We start from the raw sequence: 14898 nt of genomic DNA on the forward strand, positions 1-14898 counted from the left end.
AGATAATTGGGGCTAGGCCGTGGTTGATTATGAATACAGTAGAGATTAGATGAGATTGCCATTTGGTACCCTAGATTTAAAGGTTCTAATTCTCGTGTATAATTATCATATCGTAATTCGTCCATTACTGTTTTTTATGCCATGATACATGATACATACATGATCATACAGAGTGGGCATACTAGTTAAGCCTCTTGTACGAAGCCTTATAATCGCCCGTCCGGAACGACGTCAACGACCCTCCCAGCAACCGATTCAAATGCACCGGCGACTTATCCGCTGCCGTGTTCATATACTCCAGCGTTATCTCCCACAGCGTGAGTGCGGGCAAACTGCGCAGTCGCACCTCACTAAGATCGTAGTCGATGTTCTCTTGGTAAGTGGTCGAGGGATCAACCTCAGATGGGGGAGGCTTGGGTATGCTGTCAAAGTCCGGCTTGGGCTTCTTCCCCGCATACGTGGCTAGGCTGGGGATAGCACGGATGAGATCGCGGATAGATTTGCTGGGGAACATCAGAGACAGAAGCTCAGAAACGGGCATACTACCGCGGGTGTTGAAGGCGAGGGTGAGGAATTCGAAGAGTTGAAAGAGATTGGATCGTTTCGATGGGTCGACTTCTTTCACGCGTTGTATGACTGGGGAATTCACATCTGGCTCGAAATAGAGCACCGTGCGATCGAGTTCTTGCGGGTACAGTTCCTCCGGGTCGATGTGGAGGGGCTCGAATGGCCGTCTATCCCAGTGAAGAAGTCCATCGTCAAAGTTACCCGTGTGAAGAGACGCGCGGTGGTCGTCGACGAGCCCTGATAAGTGGGTGAAGGTATCGTAATGGTTTTCGGATGCCTCCTCCTCGATCTTGGACAAGAGGGCATCAATCTGGTCCGTATACTGCTTCAATGATCCCAAGGTTGTCTTCGGATCTGCGGCCGCCTGAGAAAGGGACTTGGTCAGTTGGTCGATTTGGATTCTCTTTTCCTTTAGTTGCGCACGGATATACGCATGGCGGTTATCCTGATTGATTTGGATAAGCGCCCGGGAGCGTTTCTGCTTAGCAGTCTTGTCAGAAGAAGTCTTCGATACTTCTTCGACCAGCTTTATCAGTTGTTCAAGCTTTTCTGTGCTGACTCGAGGCGTATATGGAGCAGGCTTCCATCCTGCCTCGGGGCTTGCCGGGGCGAGAGGATAGGTGCGAGGCTCCCTTCCTGGTGGGATTTCGATCTTGTTCGCCGCAGTTCTCTCAGCTACCCGTGCTGCATTCTGGGCCATTACATCCCATCCTTTGGTCATTGTCCAAAACCCAGAGTCCATAGGACTGGCGAGTTCAAACGCATGAAGCGCAAGACTTTCCGTCAACAGCGCCGGCCGTTTTCGTTCCACAACGGTGCGAGGGATGATGTTTGGAACCTCTACCGATGGTAATGTAGCTAGCAACCGTACAGACCCGTAAGTATGGAATCCTGCCTGTCGCAAGCACATCTCCAGGAATATCGACCACCATCGCGATGGCGTATAGTGATTCCGTTTCGACGTATTCGGCGGCGGACTGGCAAGAACCAGCAGGGTATCGTTCTTGGCCACCGCACCGGAACTATCTGCACTCGAAGGTCCTTGTTCCGGAAGATGCTTGGAGATAATACTATCCCAGTCTTTGTGCGCATGTATGTCCAGAGATAACAATTCGTAGCCAGGCTTGCTTGCAACAAGGGGCTTGAGAAACGGGCCGTAGGTGTCGAGGAGCGGTTCGATCATCAAATGTCGTCGGGGCTTTAGAAAATCATTAACCTTGGACGAAAACAGGCCAACTCCTGGCCATAAGTCGAGGATGTCGATTGGAGATTTCCGATTGAGGTAGGGTGAAACGCGATGAAGAATGTCATCTGCAAGTTGTCAGTGTCTCCTCCTTTTGAATTTGCTTTCTGCAGCGCGTCTTACCGCAAAGATCCTCGTTCACGATCTCGGATTTAGCCCATGTTCTCTTCCTCCCAGGCCCTGGGAACCTGTCGTTCATGCGCTTCGTTAGAGGAAACCGGGCGACAGGCGTCCATCGGTTCATCCCCGGAGGCATCTTGGCTCGTATGCCAGTAAAGGTATTAGATTATAAAGCAGGATATGTGCGGCAATCCATGCTTATTGGCGTTTCAGTGCCAAATGGCTGTCGTTGTGGTGTTGTAAAAGGTAACGGGAGAAAGAGAGGGGAAGAAAGTTGGAGCTCCGCCACCGCCGACGGTTTCGGCTTGCGACGGACGACATTCTAACAAGCTCACTTTTCGTTGTACAAGATAGCTATATCTTTTAACACTTTATATACCGCTTGGTCGTTTCAGATCTTCCGCACTGTCACAGATCCCTTTTGTCTCGCCACCTTGATGCGGCTCTTCCCCGCTACGACGTCTCTGGTTTCGCACCAGGCACCGAACCTCTGACGACTGCCTGAGCTTGAGCTGGCTCGAGCCATCTGGACACAGTCCCCCAATAACCACCTATCTCAGGTGAAATTGAAGTCGCGGTCGGAATCGCTGAAATCACGAACATGGCGTCGCAATTATCCTCGGACTCCATGGGACTCACCCCACCTCAGAGCGTCGAGAAGATCACTCGCAAAGCTCAGGACTACGAATATAACCCACATATATCACTTCGGAATTGGTTAAGGACTGCGACAACGCTGGTCAGGGAGGTGTGTTTATCATATTCTCCCTTTGATGATTGATGACTTCTGACCCAGGTTGGCAACAGGCCCGCATCTACGAACGTGAAGGAAACGATGAACAAACCTACCTACTCCTCTTCAGACACGCCCAGCTCGTACTAGTTAACCTCTCCAAGCATCCTGAATCCAAGCAAGAAAAGAATCGCAAAGCGTTACTCGAGGCAGAGACTCAGGTTAAAGCCAGCATCGAGAAGCTAGAGACGCTAAAACCCCGAATCAACAAACGATACGAACGATATGTCCAGTTACTGCGCGAGCGTAAAGTGCGGAGACAACCATCGCTCACTACATCACCGCCCCAAGACCCCACTCGTCATGACCCGGCTCTGGCAGGCGTCGCTGCACCGTTGGAAGCGGGTGAGAATAAAGGGTTCGCGGTTGAACTTGCAAAGACGGAAATCAGTCGACGGGCGACGGCAAGGAAGGCATTACGGGAAGCAGGTGTATCAGAAGAGGAGGAGCGCATTCGACGTAGCGCTGGTGTCTGGGGTGATTGGGAGAGTGCGTTGGAGAAGGATGGGCGGAAGACGACGGATAAGAACGACTTGAGCATGCGTATCCAGGAGGTCAGGCTCAACGTCGACCAGACACAAAAGGAACGCTACGCGAAGCCTACTCCGCGACAGCAGACAATATCGTCACCTGTGGCTGCCTACAAGTATCCTACTGTTCCGCGACAGCAACCACTGAGTACCATAACGTCTCCCCCAGTGGTACCAGTTAAGACGCAAACTCGTGTGGATCCTCCCGCGCTACCTCTGAAGCAAGTCGAGAACCATGGCTCAGCACTCGTGGATAGCCCACCACCACGTCCAAACAAGATCTCGCCAACAGCGATATCAGAACCCGCACCATCATCCTTACTACCACCCGCTCTTCCAGACAAAGTACGCCTGGAAGATGATACAAAGTTCCGATCCGACCTCGACCCATCCAGCTTCACCTTCAAACCCTCCGCCTACCTCGAAAACGGGACACCTCTCCGCACCGTCTTCCTTCCTCCGGATCTCCGAAAACAATTCCTTATATTGGCTGCTTCTAATACCCGCCGTAACCTCGAAACCTGTGGAATCCTCTGCGGAACACTGATCTCCAACGCACTCTTCATCTCAAGGCTCCTCATCCCCGAACAAACATCCACATCCGACACCTGCGAAACCGTAAACGAATCTGCCATCTTCGACTACTGCGACTCCGAAGACTTAATGGTGCTAGGCTGGATCCACACGCACCCGACTCAAACCTGCTTCATGAGTTCGAGAGACTTGCACACGCACTGCGGATACCAAGTGATGCTGCCAGAAAGCATCGCAATTGTGTGCGCTCCCAGCCAAACACCTGACTGGGGGATTTTCCGGTTGACAGATCCGCCAGGTCTTAAGACTGTTCTGAATTGTACGCAGTCAGGGCTATTCCATCCTCATTCTGAGTCGAATATTTACACGGATGCGTTACGGCCGGGGCATGTTTTTGAGGCTAAGGGGTTGGAATTTGAGACGGTTGATTTGCGGCCTGAGCCGAGGATTTAATCTCTTTTTGTTCTACTATACCACTGCGATTTGATCACTTTGAATTATCTACTGTCTATTTCTGCTAGCTTGCGACGAGTTAACGATTTATTAATGAATTAGGCATGATTTAGATGAGCAATAATAACATTGATCGTCACGCACTTATACTGTCCATATAATTGTATGTATCGCCGCCTGATATTTTGCCAGCACACAAAAGCGGTAGAACTGAGTACAAGCTTTCGACTCCACTTTACATGGCAACTAGCCCTAAAATCCACTCCATATTGACCTGTATGCATGCACATATGTATACGTCAAACCTCCCGAACCAACACTATCTCAATATACACACAACCCACAGACACATTCCATCGCATCCCCACGCAGCACTCCATCAAAGTACTGCAAGTCAATCACCAATCCTCCTCTCCCGGGACCTCGACTTCGACGGCGCCCTAGATCTAGATTTCGACCGTCTCCTCGCCCCAGATCCTGAACGAACACCCGCCATCCGGTTCGGTGTGGGAGGGCGCCGCGAACTACGTCGGTTGCGCGTGTTGCTGGTGTTGATGGTTGAGCGGGTGTCTGCTGCTTGTCTCTGCGCTTTGTTAGTACAAGTATTTCAGAGAGAAAGGGGGGGGAGAATGGGAAAGGAAATGGAAGGGACGTACTAGGAGGCGGTTGTCCCGCTCGCCGCTACTTGCTCTCCCGCGGCGGGGGAGGTTGGCGGCTTGTTCAACAGCGAGGTTGTCTGTCATTGTTTTTGTAGGGTTGTTAATTGTTTGTAGGATGTTCTTAACTCTGATGATAATGGTGCTCGAGGAGAGATAGATGTGGATGGTACTTATACTGGGTGCTTGCTGGGGTAGGGTCATTATGGCGTGTGTTGCCCCAGGTTCGGAGGTAAGGTCCGTCTGGGGTATTATGTTCTGGACCAATAACCAATAGAAGGGCTCCGACCCAACCGTCAGAATGCTTCAAGTTAAACTGGCACGAACGCCAAACCAGGAGGCGCTGATCAGGGCAAAGAAAGGGAGAGCTAATCTGAGATAAGTACGATTGCGAGAGAAAGGCGGTTATAATCCGCAACCTGACCCGCGAATGCTTATCAACCACCCATCATGGTCACTCAAGCTCCCATCTGCTCGCTTGGCAGGGAAAAGACTGTCCCAACAGTTCGGTTACCTCTTGTGCGAATCTTGAGGTTGATTGTAGCTCCGGTTGTCCCGTGTGGTAATTGACCCCGAACCTAGACGCCGTGGCTTTGCCTGTCCCACCAGATGGGAAATTCTACCATATAAACAAGGAGGAAGTGGCAAAGGGGCCACTTACCTCGAATGAGACAATCTTTCTCTTGCCGGTTGCTGAACTTTCCCATCGAACCATCGGCAGAGAGCACGATTGTTCCATCGCATGGGGCCTTGGTTGGTTGTTCACCTTCCTTAAATGCACCTACCCATAGTTGGGCACTCGTCCTTTCTTTGGTTCTATGTCCTATTAACAATTCTGGGTCATGGCAGATCGACGATATGATACTAACACCTCCATGAACCATCTACGGCTAATGCCGCCATCCACTATCCACAAGACTGCTTGAACGAACAGCTGAAGTGTTATCTCCGAGTGAATTTCTTGACGCTTCTCTTGTGAGGAGCTTGTCATGTCACTACCATTGTCGGATTCCTCAACTCCTCGACTTCAAAGTCTTCCTCATCATCCTCATCGTCATCATTTTTTCTGGGCATCCTCATCTTCCGCCTATCTCGTCGCAATGGCAAGGGAAAGCTCCAAAAAGGAACATTTGAATGGATTGTGTCCAAGAAGTTCGTTCAACTTCCGCCGTCCATGCTTAACATCTGAATGAAGGGACAAGAAGGTATTCGAGTATTGGCAAGTACTCTAATTGCATTATCAAAGGATAGTTCTGAAAGATCTCAATATTCATGGTGTAAGGCTTACCTTGGCCGTCTATTCCTGGCATGTACCCTGGGGGAAATCTTCGCTTGGTATATCATTGAAGCAAGTCAAATGCAGGTTGTTGACGTGCTCGGAAGTCCACTTGGAGCCGGATACCCTGAGACTCGCCTTATTCATATTGTTATATTCGAAGGCTTTGATGGACTGTAGTTCGCTATCTGTGGGATCGACCATTGTAACGGTATAAAATATACAAGGAATATGAGAAAGGAAGAATGAAAATAGAAGACAAATTCCTGTGAGAGGGGGGGAAAAAGATGGTTAAATAGAAAAGCTTCTGTTGGGTGGAGCTGGCCTGGCTGCTGACAGCTCTCTGCTTGTTTGCTGCTTACATGCAAGTGAAAGCGTCGATGATATGTCTAACTGAATAAATAAAGTCATACTAATCAACTTGCAATGCGGTACTTCCGCATGGGGAATGGAAACCCAGGACGCTGAGTAAAGTATCGGCCTAATGCCATCAAACTTCTCAAGAATTTCCTCCGCGTGCCTTTGTCAACAATGTCGAGAGTTTTACTACGCAACACCTTCAAGGTACCGCGTACAGGCTTTCCGGCCCGTATGCTTTGGAGGTATTCGGGAGACATAATAGTCTTAATAAAGGTATGTGTATAATTTTCGATGCTGATGGCAAAAGCTTCGTGCTGTCCGAAGCTTCGATCGTAGTTGAAAACCATGTTTCCTTGCAACAGAAGATGTGGGATCTCGTATCTCGCCATCCCTAAATCATCGGCTTTTCGTTTTACCTGTAAAACCAGTTTTGCTCATTTGTTCAGCCTGCGGTGTACTGTTAGGCCAATCATATGGAGAAAGGGGACTTCCGAGATAGTCGCTAGCGGAATACCCACTGCAACTTTTATTCTTCGAATATCTCAAAAAAGAGCCGTCAATCCGTAATCCTTTACCAACCCTGAGCGCAGATATGTTTAATTGGAGGCAATACAGTTGTTTCGGGATTCTAGCGTTTGGTTAGTTAGAGGTAAAAAGATTAGAAAAGAGAAAGAACCATGGGGCTATGAAACGAACAGGATTAATCTGGATAAAGCCTGAAAAGAATATCGTCCAGTACGTGGAGACCGGTGTCATCAGAAACCAACACCATCCGGCCACACCGTTTGAGCCTGCTCAGGTCATTGAAGAATTTGAAACGAAGATCGAACTAACTGGGAACACCAAACGGATCCGCGCCCTCCACAGAGGGATTTTGGAATTCATCTACTAGGCGTCGAAGTTCTAGTAGTTGACATGTTAGAATGTCTCAGCTCTGCGTATATCAAAGCAAGCTTACATGTATCCTCATCGGAAGGAATGTATTCTACATGCACGATCCTGTCAATTGGCGCATCTGGTTCCTGTTGAATATTTGCAATCCTGAGATGTTCCTGCGTCCATTTACTGGCTTTTAGTAGAGCCGACGAGTGTCTGCTACCGGTGATGACGGTGCTGGTATTGCCATTGTCTTTGACTTGGTGGCTGCAACTGATGGATCTCGTTTGGCCTGACGCCTGGGCTTGCGCATTCGTTCTGCGGTCTCTTTGATGAAACCAGAATGCATCTTGATTGGTCTGGGGCGCAAATTGTATCGATCTGAAGACATTTTTTATGGAAGATGGAAAGGAAGAAGAACAAGAAGAGTGAGGTCTGGCGTCTACAAATCATAGTACAATGTCACGTGAGGGGAACGCGTTTGTTAGCCATATTTGGATTAGTATATTGTCTTTGTACAAGAGCAGAACAAAAAAAAAAACCGGCAATAATTCTCAACTAGAGACGGAGACAGTAGCAGAGAGTGTGCAAAATTCAGTCATGTGTTGTTGAGATGGACAAACCTGTATGACCGTTGCCATACTTAACATCTCTCCGCCGCCTTATCGCATCACCAACCGTGCCGAGTACAAGTATTCGACCTTCTCCTCTCTTCTATATCTACCATTTCCTCTCATTTCTGTATTCCAACCTCGATTGAATGGATTTATTTTGAGCATATCTTATTGCCCTCCGCATGCCATGTCGTCCAGCTCGATCAAATCCGGATCCCGCACGCCTCATGCCAACAGCAACAATCCAAACTCCCTAAACTACTTCTCCTACCCCGTCACGCATGTCGTCTCCGGTCTCTACCGTCGTTTCACAGACAATTCCTCGTCCTCGAAATCCTCCTCCTCCCGCAACATGCTCAACCCCCTCAGCAACAACACCTCCACCTCCCCCGAAGTCTTCACCCCCATCCGAACCGCCTCTCCCTTCCAACCACCACCCCTAACTCCCCTCACATTGACCTCCTCCTTCGACTCAATACCAGAACCAGACCTTGACTCTGACTCCCTCCAACAACTCCTCACCCGCGCACTCGCAGAGGAAATCCGCCTCCTCGTCCCCGCCCGCCTCCAACTCGTCGATACCTGGCGTTTAGCATATAGTCTCGATCGCGACGGCGCATCGCTGGGCACACTCTACGCAAAATGCAGGGACGTCGCGTCCCGGAGTCCCCGAGCGGGTTTCGTGCTGGTTGTCCGGGATGCATCGCCCAACGGCGCGGTGTTCGGGGCGTACATGACGGACCCTCCGCATCCGGACAACCATTACTACGGGACTGGGGAGTGTTTTCTGTGGCGGGCGAGTGTTCTTCCGCCGCCGGGGTCGATGGGGTTGCAAGATGTTTCTGGCGCGGGGGGTGAGAATCCGCCATCGGAGGATTTGTTGGAGTTGGCTGGTTTGCCGCCACCGCCTAGTGCGGATACGACGAATGCTGGACGGTCAACGACGTTGCGTGGAGAGCCGAAGCAGAAGCTGCGGCAGGATTCGTTTGATGATAGTAATAACCGGCTGGCGCCGCCGCGATCACAGACTCAGACACCTACGGGGAGCATCCGGTCGGGGACGAGCACTCCAGAACGCATCCGCTTCAAGGCATTCCCTTACAGCGGTGTGAATGACTACATGATGTTCTGCGAGACGGGCTTCCTCAGTCTTGGTGGAGGGTGAGTTCTCTTCTCTATCTTTCTTCCCATAACTATTTGCTAACACATTTACAGTGACGGCCACTACGGTCTCTGGGTCGATTCCGGCCTCGAAAAAGGCGTGAGTGCACCATGCCAAACCTTCGGGAACGAGCCTCTATCTGATGAAGGCGTTAAATTTGATATCATTGGTGTGGAGGTGTGGTATGTTGGTGCTTGAGTTGGCTATACTCACGCCTACTTTGATGCAATTTCAGCCTGCTATGTTCTAGCCCGCTATATTTATTGGGTATATTAAAAAAAGTGATCTGGTTTGAGAAGATCTAGGGAAGATCGTTGTGTACATATTTCAGAATACCCGGGCACGATGTGTGGCTGGTTCACCGTCGTGTTCTGTCTTCCTCTTCATATATGTTCCTCTCATTTCTATATCTACTTAAGACTCTAACTACTGGTAAAGAGAAATCAACCATAATAATTGAATTAACTACCATTAAAGCCAATCTAGAAGTGAATCCAGGACTTCCATTTCCCATAATCTCATTTCACGTTGAACAATCATTTAAAATCAATAAAAAAGGGTATGAAGAAAACACGTTACATCACCAATAAGGACAACCAAACCAGATAAGAAAGAAAACACCGAAAAGACAATCAAAACAACTAAAACGGAGAATTGACAATATCTTCCCGTCCCAACCGGTTACCCCAGCGGGTGTTACGACGGCTGGGTGTAACAGGAGGTCCGGCAATACTCTCCCTCGTCGGCTTCTGGAAGCTCTTCTTGGCCACCATGTTGACTTCGTTGGGGAGGGCAACGATGACGTTCTTGTCGGAGCCGAAGCGGAAGTTGTCTGCCTTGACGTCTTCGGCGTAGCGCTTAATGGTGTAAGGGTCCTTACGACCGGCGGTGACCTTCTTCAAGCTCCAGGTGATGATGAAGGGTCCGGTCGCGGTGATGATGGATGTCTCGGACGAGTCAACACCGGTGTTGAACTTGGCGGGTGTGAAAGAGAGGGGTTTCTTGGTTTCGTGCTGGAACTGAGCGACATGTGCGGGCTGAAGACCTAGTCGTCGGGGTTGAGGCTTCGAGTCCTTAGGGAACGCGCGCTCGAAACCAAGCTTGCCTTCGTTCTTGCCCTCTTTTTGCAGTGTGTCGACCAGGAGGAGGTATGTACGGCAAGTAGCCAAGACCCAGCGACCATCAGCAGAGACATCTGTACCGATAATCGGTTCTCCAAGTGCGGGAATGTGCGTCTTCGCGTTGATACCCAAACGGTCAAATAGGCGAATGTCACCCTTGTTTGAAGCCACAGCCAGGTATCCCTTTTCAGTCGTGGCCATGGAGGAAAAGTCGTTCTTACTAGCGTACTGCTTCAAGTCGGAATCCACCATCTTGTTGCCGGATAGACGAGGATCGACGCGGTAAAGTGCGTTGTTGGAGGCACCAACGAACGTCTGGGCGGAAGTCATTTGCGAGAATTTCTGTATCCAATTAGTGATGCACGTGGATCGTGGGATCTTCATAACTTACGTTCTCCGGTGCGAAGATGTTCACGGGAATATCGTCATGCACCTTCCACTCATCGACAACCTTACCATACTCCAGATCCATACGGTACAAGGAGTTAGGGTCATTCTCATTCTGGAGAATCATGTTCGAATCCTCCGCATGCAGCATAACCTTCTTGGGGCTGAACAGCTTGCCACCTGGTGTCTCGACCTTGGAGATGTTGGTCGAGAACTCCAAGTTGTTGTTGGGTGTGTGCTTGAAGACACCAATCTTGGAGCCACGGACGACAAATGATCGGTCATGCTTGTAACCAACGGCCAGCTGAGAGTTGACGTTCCCATCATCATCGCGCGTAACTACATCCTCTTCCTCCTCGTCCGAGTCGTAGTGCTCACTGCGCTGGCCATCAGCCTGATCCTCTTCTTCCTCCTCCTCTTCCTCCGCTTCAGCTTCCGCGTCAGCCTGCTCCTGTTCTTCGTTTTGGTCCTCCATAGTGAGGTCTTGGAAAGCATCCAACACGTAATCACGGTCATCTTCCTTCACCTTGACCCACTTCATCTCATTCAGCTGCTCCCAAAGGGCCTGCATGAGACCCTCCTGGAACCGCTCCTCCGTCTCCTGGTCCCTGAATCGCAATAACCAGGAGAAGGCTGACCCATCCTCGGTGTAGTGGTTAAAAATGAAGGAGAGGTATTCAAAGTTGAACACAGGGTTGAGATCCGCAACGACGGCTTGTCCCAACCATTCCTTATCTTGACCACTGATCTGAAGCCAATATTGCCAGGTGCCGATTTCAGACACGGTAGCTGTAATCTTTGGATCTTGCTGGACGAATGTGCCGGTCGTAAAGTCGAATAGATGCAGTTCAGCGGTCTCCTGGGCCAGGATCTCCTTGACCTCGGGCTGTGCCGCAGAGGGAGGAGCGACGGTGCTCTCCTCAGCAGGCTTGACGATCCCCTTGGTCCGGGAGTATTCCACGTCCTTCGCCATAGCAGCAGTCGACTCTTGAGCTGTCAAGGAGGGCGCACGGGATTTGGTTGTCGGGGACGCGATGGGGCTCGCAGATGGGATCGGCTTCTCTTCCTGGAACGAGAACTGCTCCAACTCTTGTTCGGTTGCCTTCTGTGCGCTTTGTCGGTATTTTCGCTCGTATTGGCACTGAACAGCAGCCAACTCAAAGGTGGCGACTTTCTCGGATGGCACAGATGGATCGCAAACAAATTCGAACAGGTCGCCCAAATCACCACTCAAATCACTCCACGCCAATACCTTGGCACCGCCTTCCCGGACTTCTGAGCGGAAATGCAAGGACTGGTCGAGAAGGAAGACTTTCTCGTCCTTGTCCAAACTGTCACTGCCGCCCTCTCCGTCGTCGTCGTCGGCCAGTTCCTCTTCACCTTCCTCGTAGGCTCTCTGGACCACCAGCTGGTACTGGAATTCCTGACCAGTTCGTCGAATAGTTGCCGCGGCGTCCTTGAAGATGAGTTCTGAATAACCCTTGGGAGAAAGGGGGCGGACCAGATACAGCTGACCCTGCGGAATTTCGATGATGGACTCTTTGGAGGTATCCCCGAAGATGAACTTGCTCACTGGCGAGGGATTATGTATTAGTATAAGGGACCTAAGTACAACACAAGTCGGTGAAGTGAATGATAGTTGAAGAGGGGATGGCGGGGCAACAACGTCAACAACTCTTTACTTACCGTTGCGGAGCATAAACATGGTTGCGACGTTTGCTTAGCAACAGATGGAATTCAAGTGGGAGAGAACGTAGCAAGAGCGGGAGATATATAGATTCAAGAGGGCAAATCCAGCATCACCCAGGCACGCCCTGACTTCTGCAGGAATCACGAGCAAGTGTTTCTTAAGAAGTTTTTTCTAGAAAAAAGGAATAAAGTCGTTGTTTTGATTCTGCCGTCATTGACCGGTGGCGTTTGTGGCGCTGCGGCTGTGCGGCTGAGTAAGCACTACTCCAACTATGAAACTATACAAGACGGACTATACATCGGATATCTAAACGCTAATTGACAAACTTTTATGCCTGTTCGGCGGTCGCATGTAGCTCCCGCTGTTCAATTTCTCCCTGAGCAGCTTCGGAAGCTTCGGCATCATTATCTTCACCATCATCACCATCCTCTTCAATACCCTCCGCATATTCATTAGTAGGGCTCCCCTCCCCAGCAGCAGCCTTACCCTTCAGCTTCCCTCCCTTGCGTTGAGGAATCACCTGCATAAAGGCCTCCCCCCAGTTCCCCGTCTCCAACCAGCGCAGCATAATCTCCATGACATGGTTCGTAGCCAGCACCGAGCGCGAAGCCATTTGGATGTAGTCCCCAATGGGAAGCTTAGCCGTCTTAATACCCCTCTCCGTTGCTTGTTTGTGGCAGATGCCCTTGTGACGGTTCTTATCCACCAGGCCTCCGATAATATATGTACTGTACGGCTTCAGCTCCGTCAACGTGTTCGGGCTGTCGCTACTGAGGTAGATAACCTCTCCATCCCCCGGTTTTGCATCGGATTGCTCCTCGAGTCTCCCGGCCAACTTGCCTCCTTCAGGACCCGTCATCCACACCTTCGCCATCTCTGCCGCATGCACGTAGTCCTCCTGCATGGTGCGAACACCCCTCCAGTTCAGATAGGTCTTCTTCAGCACCGTATCAAACCGCTCTCTGAGCTGCTTATCAAACGAGGATATCACATAGTGCACACGGTACTTGGACCGGCTGTTATCCGAGTACGCTCTCGTCAACTGCGACCCCAGCGATATCCGCTCCTTATCCATCATCAACTCGTCGAAGCCACAGTCCATGACGAAAGTAAGCGGGACAAGCGTGGACTGGTGATGCCGTTGTCTCGTTGACGCGAACTTTTTCCGCATCGCCTCTTCGGCCTCCTTCCCTTGTTTTTTCGCCTCCTCTAGCAAATTCTTTTTTCGTTGCTTCTTTGCGGCATTTTCTTCTTTTCTCTTCGCTCTGCGCTCATCGGCCTTTGCGTCCCAGGCTTCTTTGCGGCGGAGTTTCTTCAGTTGGTTTTTCGACATTGTGGGCGCGGCACCTTCGGGATGTTGCTGGTGGCCAGCGGTCTCGGATTCATTGTGTTCGCCATCACCGGTTTCAGAGGTAGTCTTATTCTCGTTCCCATTGTGCGTAGCTGTTGTCGCATGGTCGTCAACTTTTTCTTCGCCCACTGCGCCAGTCATCGCGGGACCCATATTCTCCTCCTGCTTCTGTCCCTCAGTATCCAGCTTCTGCTGCTTTCTCGGTCTCTCTTCCTCATCCATATTTCTCAGTCACAAAAGCAAATGCACAAGTACAAACACACGCGAAAAAAGAGTAAAATGATCACCAAAATCCCCGTGGAACTCGCATCCGCCATCCTCCCACAAAACCCACCAATCACACACCCCCGAGCCCGCATTACAAACTGGAGCATACCACGTGACACACGCATCCAACCTTCTCCCGGAAAGTCAAGCGTCACTTTATCGGATTCCGCGGTCGAGATCTCGCTCTCGCTTCTCCATTTCTTTCCTTCCCACCTATTACCTCTTACCCGCTGCTTGCGTTCAATCATACCCGCTTCCATCATGCCCCAGGATATGCCCCCCGTGGGGGGCTACGAGCCCGTCCAGTACAAGGTGCGTCGACCGGTCGATGGGAAATTCAATGGTGATTGACACCCACAAAGGAGAACAATTGTTGACTTGTTGGCTGTGATTGTAGCGTCACCTCCCTGCCCGCGGCTTCCGGCCCGTGTACTACCTGCTCGGTATGCACATGGTCATGGCCTACGGTTACTACAAGCTGTTCTACGGTGTCCGTGAGCAACAGTACGTCCACTTACTTCTTCCCCGATACCAATCCTCGCACCACGACAATTGAAGAAACTAATTAACACGAATACTAGTGAACTCGCCCGCGAGAAAATCTGGTCCAGACTGCACATCCTCCCCCTCCTGCAAGCCGAAGAAGACCGCGACCAGGTCCGTCGACACTTTGCCGACAAGGCACGAGAGCGTGAGCTGCTTGGCCAGGAAACCAAGGTTTACAACACGGATAGGTGCGCTTCAATTCAAAAGAGAATAATTAGGCGAGATGCGGGTTGCTAACGGGACATTTGCGGATAGATTCGTTCGCCCTACATTCGTCTATACCCCCTCCAACGTCACCCAGTAAATTTTGATGCGCTCCTGCTACGTGCTTGGGATATCTATGCTGGATTGC

General features: G+C 50.6%; 7 protein-coding genes across 7 annotated transcripts; 3 read left to right on the forward strand and 4 right to left on the reverse strand.

Moving 5' to 3' along the window:
* Window positions 1-181: 181 nt before the first annotated feature.
* ACHE_40383A (uncharacterized protein) lies at window positions 182-2066 on the reverse strand (the record flags this gene model as incomplete). The annotated part of the gene is made up of 2 exons (XM_043278576.1): window positions 182-1878; window positions 1934-2066. The coding sequence occupies 2 exons, from the start codon at window positions 2064-2066 to the stop codon at window positions 182-184; spliced, it is 1830 nt and encodes a 609-aa protein (XP_043136341.1).
* Window positions 2067-2531: 465 nt separating this feature from the next.
* On the forward strand, window positions 2532-4240 carry ACHE_40384S (putative endosome-associated ubiquitin isopeptidase (AmsH); the record flags this gene model as incomplete). The annotated part of the gene is made up of 2 exons (XM_043278577.1): window positions 2532-2678; window positions 2738-4240. The coding sequence occupies 2 exons, from the start codon at window positions 2532-2534 to the stop codon at window positions 4238-4240; spliced, it is 1650 nt and encodes a 549-aa protein (XP_043136342.1).
* Window positions 4241-4634: 394 nt separating this feature from the next.
* On the reverse strand, window positions 4635-5100 carry ACHE_40385A (uncharacterized protein; the record flags this gene model as incomplete). Its single annotated transcript, XM_043278578.1, has 2 exons — window positions 4635-4823; window positions 4897-5100. The coding sequence occupies 2 exons, from the start codon at window positions 5098-5100 to the stop codon at window positions 4635-4637; spliced, it is 393 nt and encodes a 130-aa protein (XP_043136343.1).
* A 2935-nt stretch (window positions 5101-8035) lies between these two features.
* Window positions 8036-9382, forward strand: OXR1 (putative oxidative stress response protein Oxr1; the record flags this gene model as incomplete). Its single annotated transcript, XM_043278579.1, has 2 exons — window positions 8036-9183; window positions 9238-9382. The coding sequence occupies 2 exons, from the start codon at window positions 8036-8038 to the stop codon at window positions 9380-9382; spliced, it is 1293 nt and encodes a 430-aa protein (XP_043136344.1).
* A 443-nt stretch (window positions 9383-9825) lies between these two features.
* Window positions 9826-12397, reverse strand: ACHE_40387A (uncharacterized protein; the record flags this gene model as incomplete). The annotated part of the gene is made up of 3 exons (XM_043278580.1): window positions 9826-10647; window positions 10697-12264; window positions 12379-12397. 3 exons carry the CDS (start codon window positions 12395-12397, stop codon window positions 9826-9828), a joined length of 2409 nt encoding a protein of 802 aa, XP_043136345.1.
* Window positions 12398-12710: 313 nt separating this feature from the next.
* trm10 (tRNA (guanine(9)-N(1))-methyltransferase) lies at window positions 12711-13955 on the reverse strand (the record flags this gene model as incomplete). The annotated part of the gene is made up of 1 exon (XM_043278581.1): window positions 12711-13955. The coding sequence occupies one exon, from the start codon at window positions 13953-13955 to the stop codon at window positions 12711-12713; it is 1245 nt and encodes a 414-aa protein (XP_043136346.1).
* A 306-nt stretch (window positions 13956-14261) lies between these two features.
* On the forward strand, window positions 14262-14850 carry ACHE_40389S (putative NADH-ubiquinone oxidoreductase subunit GRIM-19; the record flags this gene model as incomplete). The annotated part of the gene is made up of 4 exons (XM_043278582.1): window positions 14262-14312; window positions 14398-14504; window positions 14582-14734; window positions 14802-14850. 4 exons carry the CDS (start codon window positions 14262-14264, stop codon window positions 14848-14850), a joined length of 360 nt encoding a protein of 119 aa, XP_043136347.1.
* Between the last annotated feature and the right edge of the window lie 48 nt (window positions 14851-14898).

Source organism: Aspergillus chevalieri, chromosome 4 (genome assembly GCF_016861735.1).
Source record: "Aspergillus chevalieri M1 DNA, chromosome 4, nearly complete sequence".
In the NCBI taxonomy this organism is placed as follows: domain Eukaryota; kingdom Fungi; phylum Ascomycota; class Eurotiomycetes; order Eurotiales; family Aspergillaceae; genus Aspergillus; species Aspergillus chevalieri.